The sequence below is a fragment of the Pochonia chlamydosporia genome, chromosome 4, assembly GCF_001653235.2.
Source record: "Pochonia chlamydosporia 170 chromosome 4, whole genome shotgun sequence".
NCBI lineage: Eukaryota > Fungi > Ascomycota > Sordariomycetes > Hypocreales > Clavicipitaceae > Pochonia > Pochonia chlamydosporia.
This window is the reverse complement of record NC_035793.1, coordinates 1,620,211-1,645,174: the sequence shown is the minus strand read 5'-3', so window position 1 is coordinate 1,645,174 and position 24,964 is coordinate 1,620,211. Positions and strand designations below refer to the sequence as shown.

The window sequence follows — 24,964 nt, the reverse complement described above, 5'->3', positions numbered from 1 at the left end:
GAGTTTGAGTCTGGTGGCCCCACAAACCAACCCTTTTCAACAAGGGCACTCTCGCTTCTCCCTCTATTGTCCGAGAGGGCGTTAAGAAGCTGTGACCGTTGACGTGTGAAGCTGTCGTCGTTGGGAGTGGTGATGGATTGTCAACTTTATATCGTCTTGGTTGAGTTGCTGAATGGGCCGACCAGCAGTGTTGAATTTAGCCGAGGTTTTGACGGAAGTCATGGTGCTGATGGAAAGACTTGACTTGTTCTGACCGAAGCGGACCAACGTTCACAGGAGCAAATGATCAGGTGTATTGTTGATACTATAATAAATAATAACAACAATTTATTGAATTTATTCCAAAAACTCCATCCGGTAAATTATTGTTTTCCTTTGCCAATATCTAAAAATGCTCAATATTGAGGTGTAGCAGTCTGGTGTCAGCTGTACCATTGAGGATTCAATTGATTATTGATGCTTGTGGTGGCGGGCTCCACTGTATGGTGTCCCTGACAATGTCTGGTACTTCTAAGCTGCGACCACTGAAGTCTGGTGGCATCAGAATCATCACACTCTTGTCCTCTACAGTTGTTCCCAGCAAACCATTATCAAGTTAAGGACTCGTTCCGCCTCACACACGAAACGGGCTCGAACTCCTTGAATTGGCTTATTTCTCCAGTTCGAAGGTCGCTCGTAAATTACATTACGAAACGCCAACCTGTCTGCGCCCCTGGACACAACTAAGCCTCACGGCTTCAACTTGAACGACGAGTGAGCTCCTGAGTCACAGAGTGGACTCTAACCCTCTACAACATGGCAACATCAAACGACATCACCATGGGCCAGGGTGACCTTCCAGAGACCAGTCAGGAGTCCGAGCCATTCACTGTTGAGGAGAACATTCACCAACTCAACGCCATCGACAAGTCAATCGCCCAACTCATGAGTCAAACTGCCACCGCCCTCAATGCGCTCACGACCCCAGCATCAAGCGCATCGCCCTCTAATGGCGACAACTCAGTCATAGACGCGACTGCTCAAAAAGAAGCTTTCAAGTCGGCCACTGATTCGTTTCTTACCACGCTGCATAGTATAGACGTTAGAATGAAACGACAGATCATGGCTTTGGAGGAAGCGGGCATTGTGAATCTGTCTAACACGCCGCGTCAAGGTCCGAACGGAGCCACCAAAGCATCTTTACAGCCAAATGGCGTGGGTACGGTTGGGAATCTGGACGTCGGCTGGCTGAACAGTAGGAGCACGAGGGTGGAACGAGACATGGAGGCAGAGTTGTGGCAGGAGGCCAAGGAATTCTTGCAAAAAGAAGAGAAGGGGACGCATTCATAACAGCAGACCTGCAATAATGGCTTTCTGGTGCGGTATACATCATCATTCGACGTTTAGCGAGTGGCGTTTGGGGTTGACATTGGTCAATTATACTTGAGAGTCTGATTTCTTTCAAGAAAACAATCTTATAATATGCCCGCAGTTCTCGTCCATTTCTACCGTGCATGATACGATTTGTATCACTACAACGCTCCAGATACTGCTGGTGCCGGCTCCTCAGTTGCTTGAGCCTCGCCTCCTTGCCGCTCCCCAGCTTGGTTCTCTTGCTGTGCTGCAGGTCTTGCCGCGATACCATATCCACGCTCGTCCAGTTCCTTTCGTAGATGTAAATATCTCATTCGCCAGTCGCACATTGAGATTGTGAGGCCGATGCATGCCACGAAGAACGCTCCGCTGGATATGGCCAGTGCGATCATGATGCCGTATCGTGCCTCGGCGGTAAGGTCTGCCTCCCGTGTATAGATATGATGACTTGCGTTTGTGAGAGGCGCCATTGTAAGCTGGTTGAGGAGTCCGGGACGATTGAAGATGTACATATTGTGCAAATCGTTGTCGTATTTCGTTTGAACGAACTTGAAGGTGTTGTATGTCAAGGAAATCAATGTGATGTTTTTCTCAATAGCAATGATTGAGTCGTGAATGGAGCAATATCAACTATGAAAGATAGCATTTGGGAGTATTAGGCAGGCTCAAGGCCAAATACGTTACAGATAAATGCCCAAGTAGCAAAGTCTCACAGAACACTGTGCGATACTCGTTTGACGAGTTTGTAAAGCAATCAACATGTACTTTGTGGGACTGAACCAAATTCTACACCAGGAGAAACCCCCATCGCCTATGAACTATGTTTGCTGTGTCCATGGTCGAGGGATTGCGCCACATAGCAGTGAATCGAGAATGGCCGAGGATTCGACAAAGGTAACCAGATGAAAGGAACGAGTCAAACTGGCGCGGTTGCGGTTGTGCAAAGGGTAGGGTGAGTGACACTTGGAAGGAAGTAATATAATTTTCTAACTGTGGTTGAAGTGTTGGATTTTGAAGTTTGGTATTACTGGATGGCAAATAGGTCTGGGTCTGGGGACGGCAGGTTTTCCTCGTCGTGAGTCTTGGCCATCTGCGTGAAGGAGACATGCAGATTGGGCAGCGTCGGATGGTGTCGTGGAATTCTTCGAAAGCTGCAGCAAAGGACAATGAATTCTACATATTATTTTACGTATAATGTGAGCAACATGTTCATAGAGACGGTTCAAAGCGTTCAGTGCATTATGTGTGTCTGTGGAAATGAGATCTGGCCATCCTCATCAACAATTGATCCTTGGCCCCCGGTCTTGGTCCCCGCAAAATGCCCATCTGCTGGTCCAATTATCACGCCTGCAAATCGGCTTGCGCATACACCTAGGCCCGGGCTTGTGCCTATTGATAGCAAAGCCATTCAATGTCAATCCATGTTCCGAATGCTCCGTGTCTAGTCTGGTCTGGCAACTGGGCAAATATGGGCTGAAGAATGCATGTGGGTGGCATAACTCGCATGTCGGCGGTAGTCCCCTGAATAGAACGCCTCCCTTTTCGTGTTCGCAGGTCGCTCGTCTTGGCCGCTATTAGTAGTGGCATTACTCATCTTGCTGGATTGACATTCTTGGATACTTTTCCCTTTTGGTCCTCCATCTCACCTGCATTTCGCCAACTTCTCACCCCCTCAACCTTCCACGTATTGATTGAGGATACACCAAACAGCGCAGACATTCACTTGTCCTGCATTCTTGTCACGTCACGGAACCGGCCATTGCCATTCGCCTGTTCATCCCATCTTTCGACTGCTTTACGTCGCGACCGACCCAACGACACGCCACGTTTGCCGCGACGACACGTTTTAGTGTCCCAGCCAGGAGGCCCGAGTATCAGAGGACACAACATCTTGAAACACAACCATGGCTGTCCGTATGTCGACAGGGACAAGTTTGTCCCTCGTCATCCTCATGACGACATTAGCGAAAATGGTCAACGGACATGATCATCACGGCGACAGCAAAATTCCAGAGGGGCAGACGGTCTCCCTGGAACCACTGGTTAGTCCTCGAACCCATCGTGACGACGATGCGTACGAAGTAGGTGCTGTACTAGGACCGGGCTGACATTTGTGCTACAGGACACGACGTTATGGATTCACATCTTCATCAACATGTTTGCTTATGGTGTGATCTTCCCTATTGGCATGGTGCTAGGAGTAAGTGCACAGTGTCTGGACGAACTCTCTTATCAACCCCGATATCTGACTGTGCCAAACAGATAACCAAATCTCGCTGGCACGTTCCCACTCAAGTCTTCGGCTCGGCTCTTGCCCTTTTGGGCTTCTTTTTGGGCCATGCCCACGGCGGACGAGAATTCGTTGGCCACAACATCCACTCGATTTTTGCGAATATCCTACAGCTTCTCTTGATCGGTCAGGTGGTTCTTGGCCTTTACCTGAAGGGACACTGGGAGAAGGGACTGAACGGCAAGATCAGAAAACTTATTCGGCCATGCCATTCCATTATTGGAAAGGCGATGCCCTTATTGTCATGGGCACAAATGGTCTTTGGTGGAATTACGGCTCTTGGATTCTGCCAGGGTGAGCATGTTGGGCAGTGCGCTGCCCACTTCATTATGGGAGGCGCCTTTATTGCATATGGCGTCATTTTGACCATCATACTTGTTGTTGGCCAGGTCTGGATGCAGCGTAGTGGACGGTCTCAAGAATTCTTTGATAGCGCTGTTATTGCAGCCTGGGGTTGCGTCAACACTTTCACTGAACATCGATGGGGCACCGCTTGGGTCAAGAATGACTGGCAGCACACAACCATGGGAGTTATCTGGTGGTGTGCTGGCCTGGCGGGCATGTGGCTCAGCAAGGATCGTGACGGTAACCCCAAGCGCAACTTCATTCCTGGCTTCGTCATCTTCATTACCGGCTGGGCTATGTCGGCGCATCCCCAGGAACTGATGGTCAGCGCCATGACACACAGCACTTTTGGCAAGACTTTGATGGCTGCTGGACTCACTCGGATCATTGAAATTGCTTTCGTCTTGAAGGACAAGCAATCCCTCTCGGAGAGTGGGCGATCTTGGAATAGCTTCCAGTACATTCCTGTATTCGTGAGTACACTCTTGGATAACCTATGTTGAACCTCCTGCTAACCCGAGGCAGCTCTTGTACGCTGCTGGCTTCTTGTTCATGGGTGCCACCGAGGAACAGATGAATCTCGTTGCACAATCCAGCATGGACGGTGTCTCATACATCTTGATCCTGTTCTCTCTTGCCTTCCTTGTCTTTTTATTCGCAAACATGCTCATCCACCTTTATGATCGACTCGCCAACCCTGCCATCAATACGAAAGACCTTGGCAACGGACACTTGCATGCCAATGGCCGCGCTGTTGAGGAGGGTCAGCTGAGAGATGCTGAAGAATTCGAGCTTGACGGCCTCATGAGTGACGAGGAGGGTGACGAGGGTAGGGCTATGCTAAGAAGAAGCTTGGATCGTCCCAGCATTGACACCCCAAGCACTCTTGGTAAGAATAACCACACACGGGCGTAGCTGGGTTGAGCGGAGGGTTGAACTGGGGGCTGGCGGCCATTGTTTGCACTTTTCTTTCCCTTGGTGGTAGACATATCAAGAGAGGCGTACGGGTCATGGGTTTATTTTTATTGGTTTTTATTGGGTACTATTTAGTATAACATGCATAGCAATGCAGTGCAAAAGTTAATTCCTGGCATTCACCTGTTCCCTACTTGCTTGTCCGTCCATACCCAAACCCGTCGCTACGGTGTAAATGTGAACTCCGACACATCAATTCTTTGTAGAACTACAGATCTGCTGCAACATTGGACCGATCGCGAACGCCACATGTGTACTGCAAGAACTGGTTGACTGCAAGCCATGTGGGGGAAGTGAAATGCCAGGGACTTGATCAGCGGGGCAATTTTTTCTTTGCGCTCAACTCAGCGCTGACCGAAAGTTCGCCCAACTGGAGAATCCCACTTTATTTTTCTAGCTCGCAGAATCTCTTTTCGCCTTTTTACACCACGAGCATAGACACGATCCAAAGACAATCTACACCTCTAAAATGCCGTCCGTCAAGAACCCCAACGGCCCTTCCAAAAACCGTCTCGCCGCGCGCGCAGCCGCCGCCAAAAAAGTCCGCAGAAAGCGCAGCGAACTGGCCAAGAACAAGATCTCCAAGCAGGACGTTGCCCGCGGCGCAAGACCCGGCATCCTACCTACGAGCGGTCCCCGTGCGAAAGTTAGCGCCAAGAAGGCGAGGAAGTTGGAAAAGAAGATGGGATATGCGCTGAAGAGGAGAATGGATGCTGATGGGGAGAAGGAGATGCAAGGTAAGCTACTTGGGATGTTGGGTGTATAGAGATGCTAACGGGGTGTAGATGCGCCTGATATGGATGCCGAGGTGGAGAAGCAGTTGAATGGGGAGAATGAGATGGAGATTCAGTGATGGTGAGGGGAGATTGACGAGGGTTTCATGATAACGATGCGATTGTATGTGAGGGATGGTGTGGGATGGTTCTTTTGCATGTTGATGTCGATATGATAGATGGTTTATTTGTGTTTTATGGTCATGGAATGGCGTTGGGGATATATAAAAGTAGGGAATACCATGGAGGTTGTTTTGCTTCGTGTCATGGGACTAGGATCATAAACATTTGAAGGTGCTAGGTGATGTCGAGGAATCAGAGTGAACTTGGGCCCAGAATTGTGTTGATGGAAGGTATCGAGTGGGGATTTGACTTGATTCTCATTCTATTGTCGACCTTGGGTTTACTCGGTTGCCAACTTGCAGTGTGGAAGCTGATGAATAGAGCGTGGTTCCGTGGTCAATGTCTACCTTCTGCCATTGTTCACCTTAGAGTGAATATGCTCTGTCTTTCTTCATGGGCAATGGCTTTTGGTCATTCATGCTTCCCTACACCTAACTGATGGCAATTGCAGACATGTTGCAGTTCGGTTTTGGTTCATTGCTTGCTCCTTGAGGCTTTGCTAACTCTTTAACGCATCACACAAGCTGATTCTCTCCTCTCACCGTTCTACTGTCACGACTTCTCTGAAATATCGAGACCACATATGCTCTGTTTAAACATAAATCTGCTATGAGATGGAATCTTGCGCAGTTGGATCCGAAGAAATGTTTCACAAAAACTGGACTCATGGAAATGTTCGTGATCAAGGTTCCAGAGACATGACAGTGGTGACAGGTGGCGACGGTAAGAAAACTTCATTAACCTGGCTGACCTATCCAACAAATTTAAACTAACTCATTTACCAGACATCAACCCCAGACCACGGAAGCTGTCAAAGAAAGCCGACTCATTTTTGGCAACGCTCGGCAATACATTTCCAGCTGCTTTAGTGCCTGATGATCTGGCAGAGGCGTTTAAACATAATGCCAACGAGCGTCTTAGGCTGGCAAAACAACAAGGCATCAAGCTAGAAGAAATCTACATCGGCGAGGACTGTCTTCCATCCTGGCGCACTCTCTATTGGGACCCAACGGACAAGTCACTCCACAGCGCCATCCAAGAGCGTCTGCTTCACCTCCAGCTTGCGCAAGATCTAGGGGATTTGCTGCAGAGAGAACTACGAATCAAGAGCAATCAAAAACTACGACAGGCTTATGAGCTGGGCGTTAAAACTGAAGATATAAGTGTTGGTAAATCGCTTCTACCAGAATGGAATATCCGGGACACTGTTGACCCTGAAGACCTTACTCTTTCTGAATCTGACGAAACATTGCGTGGCTCAACAAGCGGCGAAGATACTCAAGAGACCCAGCAGCATGCGCTTGCTACTACTCCCGAGCCTGTCGAAACTACCGTCTCGCAGCCTTCCGACCCTGAGGATCCGGCCTGGTTCAAGGATGTCGCCCCCAAGCACATGTACGATAGCGATGGGGAAGAGAACGAGGATAATGAATACGACGACATATACATGAATAATCATGTTTCAGCCCAACCCTTTTATGATGAGAATGGCCACTCTAATATTGTGCACGACGTCGAGATAGTCGGTGGCTCTGGCCAAGTTGTAAATGTGGATTTGGAAGTTTACCTGGCCGTGGATGATGAAGAATTTGATGACTTGCCAGAAGTGGAATTGGCCATAAACAAGAACGCATTTGAGAAGGAATTTGGAGATCAAGGTGCGGTGGACGTTTATGTGCCGGATATGAAGATGTTTTGCTTGGACAGGTTCGAGGAAGGTGAGGAACATGTCCGTGACGCAGATCAAGAAGAGAATGAGAACGTCATACTACCAGAGGGGCCACTTCAGAACGTCGAGCCAGATAATGGTGACGACATGGAGAGCGGAGATGAGCAGTTGGACAGCATGGAGGTGTATGAATTTGGTAGCGGTTCATCGGACTCGGAGATGTATAGCGAGGAGGAGTGAGGCTTATTGGGTGAAGTTATATACTTATGGGTGGCATTCTGCGACGAGATGCATGGGACTAGAGGATGATTTGGTACGGTTCTGCAATGGCCGCGGCTTATGACGCGGGCGATGAGTCTTTGACTTATGAGAATATTTGGGTTTGCTAAGAGAGGATTTTGGAAGGATTCACCTTGAGGCTGCTTTGCTTGAGGACTGGGTACTTGGGAGCCGTGGGACTTGATGCATAGAGGCTAATATACATGATTGACCAAACTCTGACCGTTGTGATTGATAGCCTAGCTGGATTCTAAGTTTGCTGGTGTAACTCATATAGTCATAGTGGGCTTCGGACGGACAGTATTCCTCTAGAATCAGGACATCTATGCATCGTAGTCTGTGAGACGGCCTTACTTCCATATAACCTGGCTCAAATTACTTGAGTCAACAAGATGTTTGAGTCTCTCGCTCGTGACTGCTCTGTTCTGAGCGGCAGTTACGAAAGGTCCTGATGACATCTTGCAGCCATCATCAGGCCATATTCTGCTAGTCAACCTACATGCACTCAAGCTGGGATGGACTGCCTTGTAATGGCGTTCGTGAAAGCGCAACACTAAGTTATGGGAAGTTTTACCCTGCTTCCGTCAACAACTTGATATACAACAGGGGAGTATCCCGTGAGGGTATCGGATAGTCAACAGACAATGGATTTATACTTGAAACGTTGTATTAAGGTTTACTCGTCTGCCATACGTTTTTGAGCCCTAGACGGCGCTATAATGAACCTTACTAGACTAAGTTAGTTGTCGATGTATGAAGTCAAAGCTTATGTAGGTACATAAGGAGCCATCGAGGGTCGCCGCGTCCATTCTTGCTAGCTATGTTATTTCACCAACGTTTGAAGAACCGCACTCGTTTCTAAACTTGAGAGGCCAAAATGGTTCTCTTGTCCAAACTCACAAGCCTTTGTACGCTCGCCACGCTCATTTCCTGTACCCAAGTCCCTACCGTCAAGGGAACTCCCGCCGAGAGTGTCGACATCAACATGCAGAAACCAGGCAATCTCACCAAAATGATAGACATTGATCCCGGTATCACGCCCAACCCATTTTACGCCATCGCCTATAGAACTCTTTCTTCGAAAAGCGTCAAGAAGGCCATAAAAGTAGGAGCCAACGCCTTACACCTAGATGTCGTTCCGAGGGTAGACGACCACGTTCCACCAGGAAAATTCGGATGGTTCACAGAACGCGATGATAAATCTCCCACAAAGAAAGGACGCAAAGTCAAAGGCATCTTTGATACCATTGCGGGACAGCGCAAAAAAGGCAAGAACATCACCTTTGTCTGGCTGGCCGTTCATAACCCGGATTTCTGCACGCCTCACTACCATTATTGTTCGTTCGCGGCGCTTCGGGACCTTGCACGCGAGATTTTGCAGCCCAAGGGCATACATGTGCTTTATGGATTTCCTTCCGTGGAGAGTGAAGCGTACAAGTCTATTCAGGGTGACTTGAATGACTTGGAGGCAGTCAGCATCAACGGGCAGGACGGGGAGGTCAAGGCTGCGTTTGAGCAGTATGGGCCTAAGAACGTCACCAAGCGGATCATGTCGTATGGATACAAGAAGCCGGCGTTTCATTTTGGCAACTGCACAGAAGAGAGATATTATATTTGCTCGGAGCTAAAGAAGGGTGCTGAGAGTAAGAGTGAAATTGGGAAGACGTTCGGCTGGACGCTGGTGACTCGACAGACTTACTTCGCTTATAAGTTGATGGAGGTGAACGTTGATGGTCTGGTTTTCGGCTTCAGGTACACTGAGTTTGGGGACTCTGACCGCACGCGTTCTGCGTTGAGGTTTATGAAGAACTGGGTTGAAAGACATCCGCATGTTCGGTACATGGCAACTAACGATGATAAGCCCTGGGCGAAGAGCAGGTATTAGTGTTTGGAGGTGTGGAGATTTGTCGTTGATATCAGAAGGCAGAGTCTCTTCATTTGTTTGTTCTTTGTACTGCATTGGTGATATCTCTACTCTGTCTTGCTGTCATTCTGTTGGTGGTATTAGCATTGTCATATCAAAATTTCTCAAAGGCTATTGTTTCTCTTCGTTATATGTCTCCTGGTTTCCTACAGTAGTACCGAAACATCTGTTGCATATTCAGATATTATGCACCTGCAGGTTGTAAATAAAACCCAGTCTAGATTCACTTTCCGTTCACATCTCGTTCACTTTTCGTGCTTCGCCAATAATAGTAGCCGCTTCCCTTCCTTCGGCTTCACTACGAACTTACCAAGCCTCAAACTTCTTTTGATGTAGTCAAGAAATGCAATCCATTTCTGTTTATTTTTCATGGGCTTCGTTATGCCCAACCATCAAGGAGACAATGTCGCACGCACGCTATCAGGTTGATCCAGAAGGAGACGTCATGCTGGTCCTCTCGAATCCAGATGCACCGTTCGCGCCTTGGGACCCCAAAAAAACACTTCCCAACGGCTGTAGACACGGAAGGCAGACTGGGTTTTCCTTCAGAGGTTGGTTCCCTAGGCGCCAATGCCGACAAGGTTGAAGATGTCCACCAACTCGATGGTGGGAAGAGTGCAGCTCAAGGTCAGAAAGACGTGAAAAACACCAGGAAAATAACCTACCGAATATCTTCCAAGTCCCTGCAGCTCGCCTCTGGATACTTCAAAACGCTCTTCAGCAAGACCTGGCGCGGGACGTTGACCAAGGAGGGCGACCTATTTGTTGTTGATGCTCAAGATTGGGGCCAGCAATCCCTTCTGCTCTGCCTGAAAATTATTCACTGCCAGGTCGAAGAAATTCCAGAAAGACTTGACAGAGAGCAGCTTGCCAAAATCGCACAGTTGGCAGACTATTACCATTGCACGTCGGCTCTCAGGATTTACGCACTATTCTGGTTACAGCGACTACCGAGTGGTCGTACCTGTGAAACTTCGCCATATGGTAGAGATTCGATTCTTTATCTTTATTCTGCCGTTGTTTTCCAACATACGGAGGTCATCCGGACGTTGACTGCTTCCATCATGTGGCGGGCTCGTGGGCCAATGCAAACCCTAGGCCTCCCATTTCCTCCTAAGTTTGTTGGTAAGATTTCAATCTATCCAAGTACACATCAGAAAGATACTAACATTAGGCTAGAAGTGATGGAACAGAAAAGAATTGAGAGACTCAATAGCATTGCTGATAAAATTGCAGAGAAAATGCAGTGTCTCAAAGAGCCACCAGCTTGTCGAGAAATTAGATGCGCAGTCTTGCGGCATGGGATGTTCAAGTTAAATCTTCTTTGTAAAAATATACACCCAAAGCAACTACGGGAATGCAAGGATGGATACAGTATCATTGCAGTATTGGCTGCGCTTAAACGGATTTCAGATGGTCTGTCATGGAAGGATCAGGACCCAAAACACAGTACTTGCGGCATATCCAACGCAGGTGAATTGCCCTATGCTCTTACGCAGCCTTTAGAAGGTCTGAGACCGACTGATTATGAGCTTTGAGAGGCGATCGCATGGGTGGGAATGCGGAAGCTCAGTCGGTGGGAATTGTCATTTCTGTGTCAAGGTTGGTTTCAAGGAAGGACTTATAAGTCAGATGAGATGCAGAGCTACGGCAAGCTAAGAACGACGAGAGATTTCAGGATGGACAGGAATTATTTTCACTAGCTACGTAGATACGTAGCTGGTTTGTCTCTGATCAATATGAGCACAATTCTTTGGGGATTTACTTCATCCAGATGATGTTGACTGAGTGCATTATGCCAGTTTTCGCGATGCTGCTACGCATAACGCATCGAAATGGTCGTGGAAACAGTCAACACTCTGCCGCCACGGCATTGAACTTGTTAAATGTTAACCGCTCTTTGACGGACTCATGCATGGTAGGTTGCTTTAGAATTCCGGTTGCTGTTAACTCTTCCTCAGAGAGCGAGCACAAGTCAGGTAGTAAAAGTGTCTAGGTGAGAACGAGCCAGAATTTTTCATGGGGATCTCTCTCTCACGTCCGGTACGCCGCCAACCATCCTAAAGCGCCGACATACAAGAAGCTGTATTCAATCTACCTATCATCAAGTCTAAATAAAATCTTTGACAAACCCTAGAAGTCGCCCTCTACGGTCCGGCCGTGTCTCGGTAAACAAACCCATCCTGGTGTATTGCTTCCACCAAAGTAATAATCCAGGCGTTATTATCCTTGTCAACCAAACGGTTTATGCCTTTGCATCGCCTCAGGTGATGCCTTATCGGTGGAGCGTTTGCAGAGACCAAGTAAATTGGTCGGCCCAGCAATTTTCCAAGTGAATCGAGGCTTCCTTAGCTGTTGCACTGTTAATACCCCTTTTTTGTCAATCCAGGTGAACAGCACTCCTTCTAAGACATTACCTTGCCTAACAACTCTGTCCAAGCGACAAATTGGTGCGCCCGGGGGAGATGGGATGTTCGCGAGACGTCTGCATCCTCATGAGGTCCGCTTTTGCGCAGTTGTTACCAAATGGAGTGTTAAATCTCTTGAAAGCACAGCCAGGTCGTCTGTTCTCGTCACCAACTTGCACTCTTGGAGGAGGTTTGATGGGGACGTCCTCAAGACGGCCGTAGCATATCCCGACATCTGACGGATGATAGGATCGTGCCCAACATTGGACCTTCTAAATCCACCAAGGCTCTTTTATACAGGTGAATGCTGGGTCTTCGCCAGCCATGATCTGTTGTATTCCAATAGCAATATCATGGTGCAATTCATTTCAATGGTTCCATTTTCATTCTCAGGGATAGATGGCTGGTGGACGAATTTTGTTGTGGTCGAAGGAACAGTGCACGGGGTTGCCAGACCAGAGGTCTCAACAAGACACTTGAAGATTTGCAATCCGTCATGGCCATCAGATTACATTTGACTAGGAACTAACTGGTCTCACCCCTTCGACCGGTCAATCCCTTGACAACAGACTTGCGTTTGGCACTGCCTTATCGAGACTTTGCCCCGACCAACCTTCATTGTGAGTTGTTGACATTGCTTGATAGCTAGTCCCAGCCGATTACATGTAGGGTCAGTAGAGTGTTAATTGAATCAGACTTGACCTGACTACGCGGTGCAGTCACCACAACATGCGTCATGTAAACAGGGAGACATAAGCGGTAATTGTTTGTCGGTGGCAAAGAAAGCTCAGTCTCGGTTCACTTTCCGTTCACATCTTATTCACTTTTCGCTCGCTTTCCCAATGTCAGGTCTGGGTACTTCTCCTGAAGCAGGCCACAACAAATTCTTCAAACACCCAACTTCAACAGCAAATTTTCTTAGAAGCTTTCCTCATGGAAAACATGGCCTCTGAATCGCCAGCTTCTGAGCCCAACCCGAAGGTGGTCAGGCACACGATTGATCCCGAAGGAGACGTTATCCTCGTTCTTTCAAACCCTGGTGCACCTTTTGCACCCTGGAATCCAGATGAAGACCACCCATGCGCAGTAAAGCTCCCAGAAGAGCTTCAAGAGGACTTCCCTCTAGATATTTACTTTCTGCTCTCTGCTGGATCAAAGACGGCGAAAGTCACAGCCGACAGTGATTCAGGCAAAAAGACAGCCGTCAATGGTCAACAGGCAGCGACAACAGACTCAGATTCTGAAGGCTCCAACGAGAAGAAAACAATCGAAATACGATATCGAGTAAATTCCGCGTGCTTGAGACTCGCGTCTCCGTACTTCAAAAAACTTTTCAGCGGAAGCTGGCGGGAGACAATAACGAAAAAGAAAGGCCTTTTCTATGTGACGGCTCAGGATTGGGACCCAACTGCCCTTCTTCTCCTGATGAACATTTTTCACTGTCAAGGCCAGAAAATTCTGTGGAACATTGATCTTGAGATGCTTGCCAAATTAGCAGCACTGGCGGACTATTACCTTTGCGCCACGTATATCCGGCATTATGCTATGCGGTGGAGGGCGCTACTCGACATTGATCTATCCAAGGCCACACACTCTAGGCCGGCGCTCCTTCTTTTGTTCTCTGCTATTACGTTCGAATGGGATGATACCTTCACCAAGTTAACTGCTGCAATAATGTGGCACAGCCACGGACCTATACAAACCTTGGGTCTCCCATTTCCCCAGCCTATCCTTGGTTAGTCCCGTGTTGGTCCCAACACATGTCTGTTGACCTCTAACATCAAATCAGATGCAATCAACAACAGGAGAGTTGAGCGACTCGACCAAAATGCAGAAGCAATTGCAAAGATAAAGCAATTTCTAAAAGTGCGTGCACCCTGCAGCGTCTTCGAATGTACAGTACTGCGTCATGGAGTATTCAGGGTGGACATTTACAGCAAAAAGATCCACCCCAAGTTGATGAAGGAATGCAAGGACGGATACAGTATTGCTGAGGTTTTAAATGCGTTTAAAAATCTCCGCTAGCCTCGATGGCAAGGTACTGTACTTTGAGTGGGGGAACATTACCACTGCAAAATATCAGATGCGGCTCGCTTGCCTGCATCTGTTACAGACCGGCTGCCTGGCTTACAGATTACAACCTTCAAGAAGTAAGATTGAGAGTCATTGGAGCGTTTTGATAGAGACAGAGAGGCCGACAAAACATAACATACCCGCGTTATTGTTGGTCTAGTTAAGGGAGTAAATGGCTAGGCTAGGCGAGATGAAGAGTGAGATGAGCCTCAATATGAAGAGAGACTTCAATGAAGAATGTAATGACGATAAGGCGGTCTGCTAGTTATGTAGATCCCTACAACTACAAATTTTTTGATGTTCCCTTTATTTGCACCCCTGGGTTGAGTATGCCTCTCACAAGTCGCAACGTCAATTTCGCACGAGATCTTCATCCTTGGATGGGAACAATCAGTAATGAGCTGCCTTAAATAGAATCTCTCTAATTTTACTCTCCAGTAGACTCATGTACGGTAGAATCCTCTGCAAATTGCTCGTCCGGAAGCATGATCGCTCTGTCCAAGGCATACGGCAATCCGCGATGTCTGCCACGAAGCATCGTAGCACACATGACAACTTTCCCGACGGTCGAAAATTTTGTTGACAATGCAGAATTAATGCCAGGATAACCCAGACTCAGGCCGACACCACCACTGCTATCGTATCAGCATCATGACAGAGGGCCACACTGTTCAGTGATTCGCGGGATCGACTTACTACCCTGAAACCACTTCAAAAAATATGGCAAAGAAAGAGAAAGCCTAAGACCATTAGTATCGTTGCCCAAGAAGTAGCTGATTAGTTCTCCCACAGTACCGGTTTATTAAGATCCGCAATTTTATCAGCTTCTGATACACTGAGGCAGAACAACGCCAAAAAGACGTACCACAGGTCAAACCCGAGTTGTTCCTGCATATGTCGCAGTAAGTAAGACACCCCTCGATCCTCTCTGTAAACAGGGTCCTGTGAGTATTGCCCCAGAGACTTTTCTTCGTAGGTATTTGAGGCGCGAATGCTTATCGCAATGGGAAAGGCAGAAATATACATCATGACCAACAGTGTAAACTGAGACCCGGGACTAAGATTTGACAGCATGAATGAAGCTGCACCGGTATGTCTTGCTGCTGCAGACTGGAAGAGAGCTGCCGCCGTTCTCTGGCCCATGGATAAGCGAGTGAATTCTGGGTTGTGCATGTCCAACACCAGAAGAACCACAGTACCGAGAATGTTGAGAGCGATGATGATAGCGAACAAGGCCCATGTGGTTCCACTAGGGAATAGAAGTGTATTGCATCGGCGAGGATGATTCAGCAAATATTCCAGTGACTCCCTTGTGGAAGAGCCTCGCGGTACAATCTTGGACATGATCCACAGGATTGAGCGAAGAAACACTGGGTAGAGAGTGTTGCCAGCAACGGTAAGCAGAGTTAACCAGAACATAACCCATTGGGAGTCTTGAAAGAATACCAGTGAGTCGGGGGTGAGGGTAAATCCTAAGTTGTCGAAGACGGATTGTGAAGTATAAAATGCCCTGGAGTGGTTTGTGAGCTACCGCTTATGAGTAGTTGCGATCTAACGTGCGTTGACATACCACCAGATCTTGTCCTGAGCAAATCCATCTGAATGCGCGGTGTATTTGGGATCAGCATGTCGTATCCATCCTACCAAGCCAATGGCTCCGAATAAATAGACTCCGAAATAGTAGCCTAGATGGATGTGTAAGCTTATGAGTATGGCGTTGTTGCAAAAATGTTCCTGCTTACCAATAACTACTTTGAGTAGAAGTTTTATACTCCTGTATTCTAACCCGCCTAGTTCGTTACGGTCTTTCTTAGTCAGGTTATCGACAATTTCTTCCTTGCTTTCGGACCCTGAGCTGGTCAACTCAACTACAGGGAGCCCTGTGGGAACTGTTAATAGCTATGCTTTCATGCGTCAACCTCTCAAGAAGGAACACAAAATACCATGCTCATGTTCTTGAAATCCGGGTATAAACAAAGTGGCGTCCTTGGGGTGTGTGATATCATCTACCGACGGGTTGCAAGAAATATGTTGGGTGCTTGGGTGTAGTCTCTTTTCCCTGAAAAGCGAGCAAGGTCTAGTTTCCTTGCCATATAAGCCCTCAAACTTTTCAGTGATCGAGTCGCCAACAACACCAGAGGGCTGATTGCAAAACTTAATGTCCGCTTCACCATCGATAGAGTGTACCTTCGTATCTGTGGCAAGAAAATATGTCTTAGGTTCTCCTTGTTCAAAGTCTGTTAGTTCCTCAGAGGAATTCGCATTTCGTCTTCTTCGGGCTTGAAGAATATCAGGGCCTAGACAGCACACAGTTAGCTCTCTTGTATGTGGCAACGGAGTTGTCCTGCCTATCGATGTGTGATTGAGAGGATCGCCTAACCGAAACGATTCAGATGTTTCTTAAACCAACGAAGGCGAATCATGACCACCAGAATGTTCATGAACCCCATTTGTGTCAAAAATGATGCGAAATACAAATACAGTTGTTGGTAGAGCCTTATCTCGTTCAGATCAACGCTACAATATCGAGCAATCAGCAGGTGAAGAAGTTAAAACGAAGGAAAGAGAAATATTCGATGAGACAGTAGCGAACATACACGTTCAATCCGGACTCTGTGGAAGCACTGGAGCCCATGAAGTAGGCGTCGATGGCGGACATATTCCCTTCCGCGTACAGAAACGGTATGGAAAGGATGCCAATGAAGAAGATGTAGGCATCTGTCAACGGTCAGCTATGCAAGAGTTGAACAAGCCAACGGAGGCAGATAATTCTCTGTTGATGGGAAGGTACTGGAATAGATAGGGATGGCTTTGAGACGTACAATGCAAAGTGATAAAGTTTAAAGTTGCATACCACATCTTCAGCCTTTGTGTGGCTTTAGTACAGTGATAGAAGTTTGCTGGATTAAAATATTTCAGTATATCTCGCTTTAAGTAAAGCAATATATCAGAATCAAGGCACTGATACCAATAATGAGAACTTTCGGCAAGGAAACAGGGCGTTACTTGTTGCATTTATGTAAAAACGTCGTGTCACTCGAAGAAGTGACCTCGTTTGCGATGGACGGCTGAGAACCAGAATAGTGTCTTCGGATCACTTCACATCTTTCGGCTTTCTCCTCGTCCTTGATATCTCATAAAATCTCACTCCGCCCCCGAGAAGGATGCATATTCGCCTCCAATACAAGTCCGCTGAATGTCATCAGCGGGCGCGGTTGTGATCGTCACCTTTGAGCCTTGGGGGACAAAACACTTCTTTATCCGGAACCGCCACAAGTAGCAATACTTGTCTATTAAAGTGTGGCGTTGTTATCGCGCATGAGACGGCATACGGTTTGTATGCCATCAATGTCCGGTTTCGTTCTCCGACATTGAGAGGCGGGACTGAGCGGGCGGCAGTCTGAGAGGGTTTATACAACGGGATTTCAGGGGACAAAACATAAGAAGCTACTTATGCTTTGTTGGGAGCTGGAGACATTATTGAAGGATTGCAAGTACGAAAAGCAAGAAAAGTCAACCAGGTTTGAGACATTTGGGGTAGATGTGTTTTTTGGCGTTGAGTGTGCTTTATGGCTGGGGTGCTATAGACTTGACGAAGTTGGAAATGATACAGGCAAATGGGTAAAGGGGTTATCTCTCGCTCCTGTTACTTTTTCTTTAGATCTTTTTCTTTAACATGTGCTGCCTTGATAACTCTCATATTTCTTCTCCACGGTCACGTTCTTGATGCTCGATGCGCAAGTTCTCAATACACTAATATCATCTTTCCTGGCCTAGAGTTGTGTGATTAAACTGATAAGTGAGTTTCTGAAACTGGCCACACTCCGTTGTAGTGTCATTCTGGCACACCAAGCATTTCAGGGATATCTTCATATTCACAAAGTAACACAGGCGTCGCAGATCAGGAGTTGTGTTCATTTGTTCGGAGCGCTTATATCGCCCCATACACTTTTTACCCTGCTATGCTTAGGGTTGGATAATGATAAATGTGACAGTTTAAGCTCATTTGCCGGTATCAAAGACACATCAGAGCGCAGCAAACAAGGATCAACTCCCGCCAGGTTGAACATCACACATTGCCTGGCAAGGACAGTGCATGTAAGTTGCAAGCCAATATCGGAACATCGCCGAAAAAGATCCAAGGACATTTCTGAAGGGGTGTACAATAACTTCGTGTGTATGCTCCGTACTTACAACCTCCAAAAGCGTAATGTTGTTACTCTAGGAAGTTACTACCAGCATCAATAGGAAATGTACTTTCAGGGGACGCCCTGAGGTTCCATTATCATTTCCCTGTCGGCCTATAACCGAAATAAAGTGCCCTACGACCTCAAACCAGTTCTTCAGCCGTCTGTTGCTCCCGTTACACAGCAAGGATTAATACTCAGCGCGGGTAGAACTCCGCAGCCCCCAGCAGGAATATCCAACACCATCAGATGGCAGGGGGACATCATACTATCAATCTTTACAAGGTTCGTAGATCTAGGAAAGTGATGATCCTGAGATTCACATTAGATGACCCACAGTCGGGCTGCAATGTGATGACTTGTAATATTGGACGAAGCATCCTTGATCCCCGATTGAGACAGACTCAATCAAGGAGTAATTGCAAACTTAGTTATCTCGATGAGTCTCAACAGTTGGCCGGGATGTTCTTGACCAAACCTCAACAGCTTCATGGGCATGGCATCTGGCACAACTTTTCACATTTCGTCTCCAGCTGATAATCTTGCGGATTACCACTTGTTGCCAAACCAGTTATTCATTGCGAGCCTATTTTTAGAGGATATACTGTACGTTACCCGCACAATGGTCGAGAATCGTATGTTTATTAGTTCTATATGCACGTAATATTCCAACTGCATATGCACAAAGCCCAGAGCGAGTGCAAGTAATTAAAACCCGACAAAAACCCCTAGATTGTCGCCCCTTTAGGCATTTGCTACCTTTCTCTTTGCAAAGAGTCTCTTCAAATTCCCGCCCTTGAACCTCAGCCACGTAGCAAAGTAGATGACGCCATAGTTAAAGGCGATAAACCCGCAAAAGATACCAAAGTCTCTCCATATATGGTCGTAGTAAACCGAGAAGCCTTTTCCAAACTCATCGCCAGTAGCATATTGACAAAACTCACACATGCCACCAGACCCGTTCTGCACGTAACCTCCAGCCTGCTTGATGAACGGCCCAGCATACCCCTGACACGACTGGCCGGCGGGCGGGGAAAAGCGAGCCAGTTCGTTATCCGCGCATTTCACAGGTTGATCGTGAATTGCGGCGCCAAGAAATCCTTCAAGAAGGTAGTGAAAAGGCGACAGCCAGTACATCCACTCTCTCCAGAAGGTAGGAAGCTGCGTAGGCGGTACGACAACACCACAGAAACTGACGACAAAGAGGAAGAATATCGGCACGAGCAACGACGCGAGAAGATCATTCGGGGCAAAAGAGGCTATTGCTTGGCCGAAACTGACGTAGTACAGCTCGAAAAGAAGAACGAGGAGGAAGGAAAATCCCGAGGTGAAGCTTGAGACTCTGGTGCCAAAGATTCCCCACCACCAACAGCAGAAATAGACGCCACCGGCTACTATTGCGTATGGGATTTCGACAACTACTGCTGCGGTGACCCAGGCGAACCAGGAGTATATCTTGGCATTGTTCTCTCGGGACTGGAAGATGTTGCGGGAATGTAGGAAAACGGGTTGGAGTTGCTGAATGAGCGGTGGTGAGATGGTAAGCGTCATGAAGACGGAGAAGAGCCTGTTTTGGTAGTCGATCTGCGAGTATCCCAATCTCCAAAAGGTGAAGCAGTTGAAGAGGCCAGTTAGGATATGTAGCATGAACTTTCCAACGATGTAGTTTGGAGTTCTCCAGAAAGACACAAAAGAGCGCTTGACCACAGTCCATGTCTGAAGCGACAACGGCGTGGCATATTCGCGGTCGTCCTTGAGATATTCCGATGGCTCAACGTTCTTACGTTTCTCAATCATGTCAGATATTTCGCTGGATCGTTTGCCATGCTCCTCGGACTGCGCCCAAACATCACCCCAATCCTTGCCATGATAGTTCGGGTCTCCAGCTCCAATAACCTCAAGCATGTACTCAGCAGGGTTTGCGTCTGGCGGACATTTATGTGCCCCATTCGACTCCAGGTACTGAATAAGGTTCTGGCTGTCGTGGCCCAAGGGCCCGTGGAAGACAACTCGGCCACCAGACTTCAGAAGCAGCAACTCGTCGAAATGCTCAAACAAAACAGCCGAGGGCTGATGTATAGTACACAGCACAGCTTGTCCCGCATCAGCGAGTTTTCGAAGAAATCGTACAATATTGAACGCAGCACCAGAGTCAAGACCTGACGTTGGCTCGTCCAGGAACATGAGCAACTCTGGCTTTGAAGCAAGCTCGACACCTATCGTGAGTCGCTTTCGCTGCTCGGCGTTGAGTCCTCCCCCGACTTTGCCGATGACAGCGCCGGCAATATCTTGCATTTCAAGAAGGTTTATGATTGTTTCGCAATAGTCGAGTTTCTCTTTTCGTGGTGTTTCTCGTGGTTGGCGTAGCAAAGCTGAGAATTGGAGTGCTTCTCGCACCGTTGCTGTCGGTTCATGGATATCCATCTGTTCAGCAAAGCCAGTCGCTCTCTGGAACGACTTTGGTAACGGCCTTCCATCAACTAAAAAATCGCCTGTAACTGTGCCAAAGTCTATACGTTGAGCAAGTGCGTTGAGAAGAGTTGTCTTGCCGGCACCTATCCGCAAATTCCACCGTTAGGGAAGATATAAAACCAGAGGCTATGGCTCCGAATCACCAGACACTTACCAGATGCACCCATCAGGGCAGTTAATTTTCCAGGCCGCACATATCCTTGTACATCCTGCAGAAGCTTTCTCTCCCCTCCCTCATACGGAATCGTATAGTTGACGTTTTGAAACGTAAAAACGGTCTCGTTCTTTGCCACCTGCTTCATGGTGTTCCCGTCATGCCCATTCTTCTCATCACTTTCGCCACTTGCAGAAGCAGGCATCTCACCCGTATGCCCAGCTTCCTCATCAACCCCCTTTCTCCCTCCGGTTTCTATACTCTTCTCCAACCGCTTCGGAACTTGGCCTCTCTTAAACACCGTGATAGCGCCCCCTCCGGCATTCGGCTTCATCATCTCCATTCCCAATGCAGTAAGAGACACAAAGAAGATGAAGAACGCCCACAAGAACCCAAAGTTGCGCCACAGATGTGATCTCGAGTATGAAAACGCCTCCTCAATATACTGGCCGCCATCGACTGACGTTCTTCCAGGAACACTCCCTTTGAGCGCGCAAGACTGATGCTGTGGTGTCGCGCCAGGAACTTGCGGAATCAGATACGGAGGAACACACTGGAGATCCAGGCCCGTAAACTCATTCGCCATAAGGCACTCAAAGCCGTACTGAATCCAATTGATCCACCTGAGCCAGCTGAACCATGGATGCATCGAGTCAGGGGGTATAAGATAACCAGTATATACGACTAGAATCTGGATGGAGATACCAGTGAACCGGGTGGCCGAGTCAAGCGTCTTGCACCACGCAGATATCGTACGAAAGAATGCATACGTGACCATGGTAACCATCCACAAGATGAGGGTACAGATAAAGAACTGAGACGCAGTTCTCGCAAGATTCGCCATGAAATAGATGATAATATTAAACATGACGACCTGGATGAATACCAGAGGCACATCCACAACAGTTTGGGCAATGGCAAATGCGGCCGGACGATAGAAGGAAAACGATTTATGCTTCAGTAGAATAGGCTTGGATTCGAAAGCAGCCGTCTGCTCTGCCAGAGCCAAAAGTGCATTAAACAAGAGGAGGAAAAACAGGGTTCCTCCTCTGGGAAACGCTCCAGCCGCAGTTGGCTGAAGATTGAAGAAGAGACTGCCAACAATCAGACCTTGGAATATCAAACCGCCCCATTTTCCAAACAAAGATGCCTTGTCTCCAGTCATGACTAGAAACTGGCGTTTTGTACAAGCAATGACTTGTTGGTGGAAAGGCAGAGTGTAATTTTTGGTCCGCGTCTTCTCAGATTGGTTCTGCAGTCTCTCTTCCTCCAGCTTCTTCGTAGTAGACTCAAAGTCATCCATGTCAGCCAAGGTATCGCGGAATATTTGACTGTTTTTGTAAATGTCCGCAAAATCCTGTGCAGACCGTGGTATACGGTCTTCCCATCCATCCCGGACGTTCCTCTCATGTTTGTCGGTGACAGAAGTCAAGAAATCGGGGGTCGTCCAACGTTCAGGACACTCGAAGCCAAGATCCTGGAAGTACTTCTTTGCACACTCAGCTGGACCGAAATAAATGCATTTTCCCTCGTCGATGAGCAGTACCTTGTCAACGAGTTGGAAGAGTGACTCTCCTGCCTGGTATAGAGACACGGCGGTAGATACATCGGCCATGTTGGTCATTATTCGAATCGACCTGACATATTCGAGAGCAGTACTTGCGTCCAGCCCCTTGCTAGAGTTGTCCCATCCTTGGACCGAGGCGCGAGTGACCATTGCTTCTGCAATACTAACCCGCTTTCGCTCTCCTCCTGACACTCCGCGGATAAACTCATTGCCAACTTTGGTGCCAAGCGTATGTTCAATCCAAAACAGCTTCGTGACGACTCGCAAAAACTCCTTGACGTAATCTTGACGGCTCTCACCCTCAAGACGGGATTCTTTGCCTGGAGTCCTTGTCTGCAACGCAAAGGAGAGTGTTCTCTTCACAGAAAGTGTAGCATAGTGCAAATCATCTTCAGGGTTGTAGATGACCTCACCACGAAAGTTTTTCGCCATCTCCCCCGCACCGGTTCCTCCATAGGTCACATCGCCTTCGACTCCCTCAAACCCCGATCGCTGGTTGCAAAACGCCTTGAGGAACGTGGAACAACCAGACCCCGGGCGGCCGAGAACAAGAAGCAACTCTCCGGGGCGGACACAGCCATTAAAGTCACTAATCAGCTCCCGAACAGGCGGTTTAGCGACTGCTGCTTTGAAAGCTGAGCTTGCCCCAGATTCCCCTCTTTCTGACAGTTTCCTGAAGAAGTTGCCAACTATTCGGGGCAACGAGAGGAAGACATCGCCAACTGTTGGTTGGAGCATCGCCCCAAGTCCCACGCCACGAACGGTCAGGTTCCGAAAGATGACACCGCTGTGTCTTGTTTGCTCTTCTTCACTCTGTTGCTGGCGCTTCTGACCAAACATTTGGGACACGAGGCGCTCTATTTCTTGTGATTCTTCTTCATCATTGCCTTGGCTCCCATCTGTTGCGGACGTTCTTCTGCGGGAGAGAACTCTGAACAAGTCATCTTCGTTTTGTATTGTTCGTCGACGACTTATCGTTTTGGGTCTTTCTTCAATCGAATTGCTGGAGGTAGATGTCCCAGTGCTATAAGTGGAGGAATTTGATGCGTTGTCGTTTGTTTCATGGTGTACTTCGTGATTCGGATTGGGTGTGGACGACAGTACCTCCCCACGCCCAGCATCATTCATATTGGAAGTGGTCGATGATGTGAGATTATTCGTTGCATGATTTCCATCTACTGCATTGGACTTTTCAGAGGTCATCGTAATAATTTGCAATTCTTGGGCTCCAATTCTACAATGCACCAGTCGCTATGAAGATGCATATGCACCGAAATAAGTCCACCTGATCTTAGGCCGTCTATATAGCTCGCATTCACCAATTACTCATACAAAGTTAATGATGTATGATCGGACAACTTTAAAAGTCCGAAGAGCGATGGCATCATATAAGTTTATAGCTCCGTCGAATCTATGACGCTCTGTTCACGACACTTTTCGGCTTCGTCGGGATCCACAACTAGTTCTCGAAGTGGACATATTTTGCTGATCTAACCGCCTAATTGATCTAGAATGTAACTTTAATGGTACCAATGTCAGATTGATAGCAAAAGGCTCGGGGCCAAAAATCGTGCAAGTGGTGTAGCTTATCGAGGCAGTGGCCGTTCAATGGTGACACCTGAATCGAGACCATCTACACAGTCCTCCATTGCGAATTATTTACAGCTTAATGCTGAATGTTTCACCAATACAGTATACTACAAAACTGTAGTTTACATAGGCATGATCCTGGCGAAGAGAGAAGAAGATACTGTAATTGGCTCACTAATGAGCCTCAATACTACATCTCTGCGGCCCATACCCTGGTGTGGTAAAACTTGGGACACTGTTCATAAAAACGGCAGATCGAGAGGCCATATCGCAAGGCTAGTAATAGTATAGCACAAGTATATAGAATTAGGTACTTCTATTCATCATCTACGTAAAACTGGAAAAATAGGGCATAGCAACTAGCAACCTCTCTTAGGCAAGCCGACATCAAAACTCGGACTGATTGATAACAAACCTTCTGCAATTAGAACATCAACATCCATCCATAAACCAAACAAATTCAAGCAACTCCCCCAAATAACTCATTCCCGTAAACAACACTCACAAAACTCATAGCAATAACCCCATCCCAAAGCAAGCAACGTCCCATCATGCCAACACCACAACCTATTAATACAACCAAACACAAACAAGATCAACCAAGTACTAATTATAACCACCACAGCACAAACCCCAATAAGTCCAGATGTCCATATAAACACACATGAATCCATCTCACCTCATTCACTCAACACCACAAGCCCACATCCCAGAAACAGCAGAAGCAGCACAATCAAAATGCACTCCTTCAATTTCCTCCTCTTTGCCCTCCCGGCCATTGC

The 24,964-nt window shown here is 47.5% G+C and overlaps 9 protein-coding genes across 9 annotated transcripts; 5 read left to right on the top strand and 4 right to left on the bottom strand.

Annotated features, from left to right (window-relative positions):
- Window positions 1–795: 795 nt before the first annotated feature.
- Window positions 796–1,329, top strand: VFPPC_07929 (mediator complex, subunit Med11; the record flags this gene model as incomplete). The annotated part of the gene is made up of 1 exon (XM_018286716.1): window positions 796–1,329. One exon carries the CDS (start codon window positions 796–798, stop codon window positions 1,327–1,329), a length of 534 nt encoding a protein of 177 aa, XP_018143447.1.
- A 182-nt stretch (window positions 1,330–1,511) lies between these two features.
- Window positions 1,512–1,823, bottom strand: VFPPC_07928 (hypothetical protein; the record flags this gene model as incomplete). Its single annotated transcript, XM_018286715.1, has 1 exon — window positions 1,512–1,823. One exon carries the CDS (start codon window positions 1,821–1,823, stop codon window positions 1,512–1,514), a length of 312 nt encoding a protein of 103 aa, XP_018143446.1.
- A 316-nt stretch (window positions 1,824–2,139) lies between these two features.
- On the bottom strand, window positions 2,140–2,460 carry VFPPC_07927 (hypothetical protein; the record flags this gene model as incomplete). The annotated part of the gene is made up of 1 exon (XM_018286714.1): window positions 2,140–2,460. The coding sequence occupies one exon, from the start codon at window positions 2,458–2,460 to the stop codon at window positions 2,140–2,142; it is 321 nt and encodes a 106-aa protein (XP_018143445.1).
- A 797-nt stretch (window positions 2,461–3,257) lies between these two features.
- Window positions 3,258–4,903, top strand: VFPPC_07926 (hypothetical protein; the record flags this gene model as incomplete). The annotated part of the gene is made up of 4 exons (XM_018286713.1): window positions 3,258–3,434; window positions 3,476–3,553; window positions 3,616–4,461; window positions 4,514–4,903. The coding sequence occupies 4 exons, from the start codon at window positions 3,258–3,260 to the stop codon at window positions 4,901–4,903; spliced, it is 1,491 nt and encodes a 496-aa protein (XP_018143444.1).
- Window positions 4,904–6,503: 1,600 nt separating this feature from the next.
- Window positions 6,504–7,768, top strand: VFPPC_07925 (hypothetical protein; the record flags this gene model as incomplete). Its single annotated transcript, XM_018286712.1, has 2 exons — window positions 6,504–6,582; window positions 6,645–7,768. The coding sequence occupies 2 exons, from the start codon at window positions 6,504–6,506 to the stop codon at window positions 7,766–7,768; spliced, it is 1,203 nt and encodes a 400-aa protein (XP_018143443.1).
- A 916-nt stretch (window positions 7,769–8,684) lies between these two features.
- Window positions 8,685–9,692, top strand: VFPPC_07924 (phospholipase D; the record flags this gene model as incomplete). Its single annotated transcript, XM_018286711.1, has 1 exon — window positions 8,685–9,692. The coding sequence occupies one exon, from the start codon at window positions 8,685–8,687 to the stop codon at window positions 9,690–9,692; it is 1,008 nt and encodes a 335-aa protein (XP_018143442.1).
- A 3,389-nt stretch (window positions 9,693–13,081) lies between these two features.
- On the top strand, window positions 13,082–14,164 carry VFPPC_07922 (BTB/POZ domain-containing protein; the record flags this gene model as incomplete). The annotated part of the gene is made up of 2 exons (XM_018286709.1): window positions 13,082–13,874; window positions 13,929–14,164. 2 exons carry the CDS (start codon window positions 13,082–13,084, stop codon window positions 14,162–14,164), a joined length of 1,029 nt encoding a protein of 342 aa, XP_018143440.1.
- A 475-nt stretch (window positions 14,165–14,639) lies between these two features.
- On the bottom strand, window positions 14,640–17,071 carry VFPPC_07921 (cation transporter; the record flags this gene model as incomplete). The annotated part of the gene is made up of 9 exons (XM_018286708.1): window positions 14,640–14,844; window positions 14,909–14,952; window positions 15,008–15,722; window positions 15,783–15,897; window positions 15,955–16,092; window positions 16,156–16,509; window positions 16,593–16,729; window positions 16,810–16,930; window positions 17,035–17,071. 9 exons carry the CDS (start codon window positions 17,069–17,071, stop codon window positions 14,640–14,642), a joined length of 1,866 nt encoding a protein of 621 aa, XP_018143439.1.
- Window positions 17,072–19,143: 2,072 nt separating this feature from the next.
- Window positions 19,144–23,795, bottom strand: VFPPC_07920 (ABC transporter; the record flags this gene model as incomplete). The annotated part of the gene is made up of 2 exons (XM_018286707.1): window positions 19,144–20,954; window positions 21,026–23,795. 2 exons carry the CDS (start codon window positions 23,793–23,795, stop codon window positions 19,144–19,146), a joined length of 4,581 nt encoding a protein of 1,526 aa, XP_018143438.1.
- Between the last annotated feature and the right edge of the window lie 1,169 nt (window positions 23,796–24,964).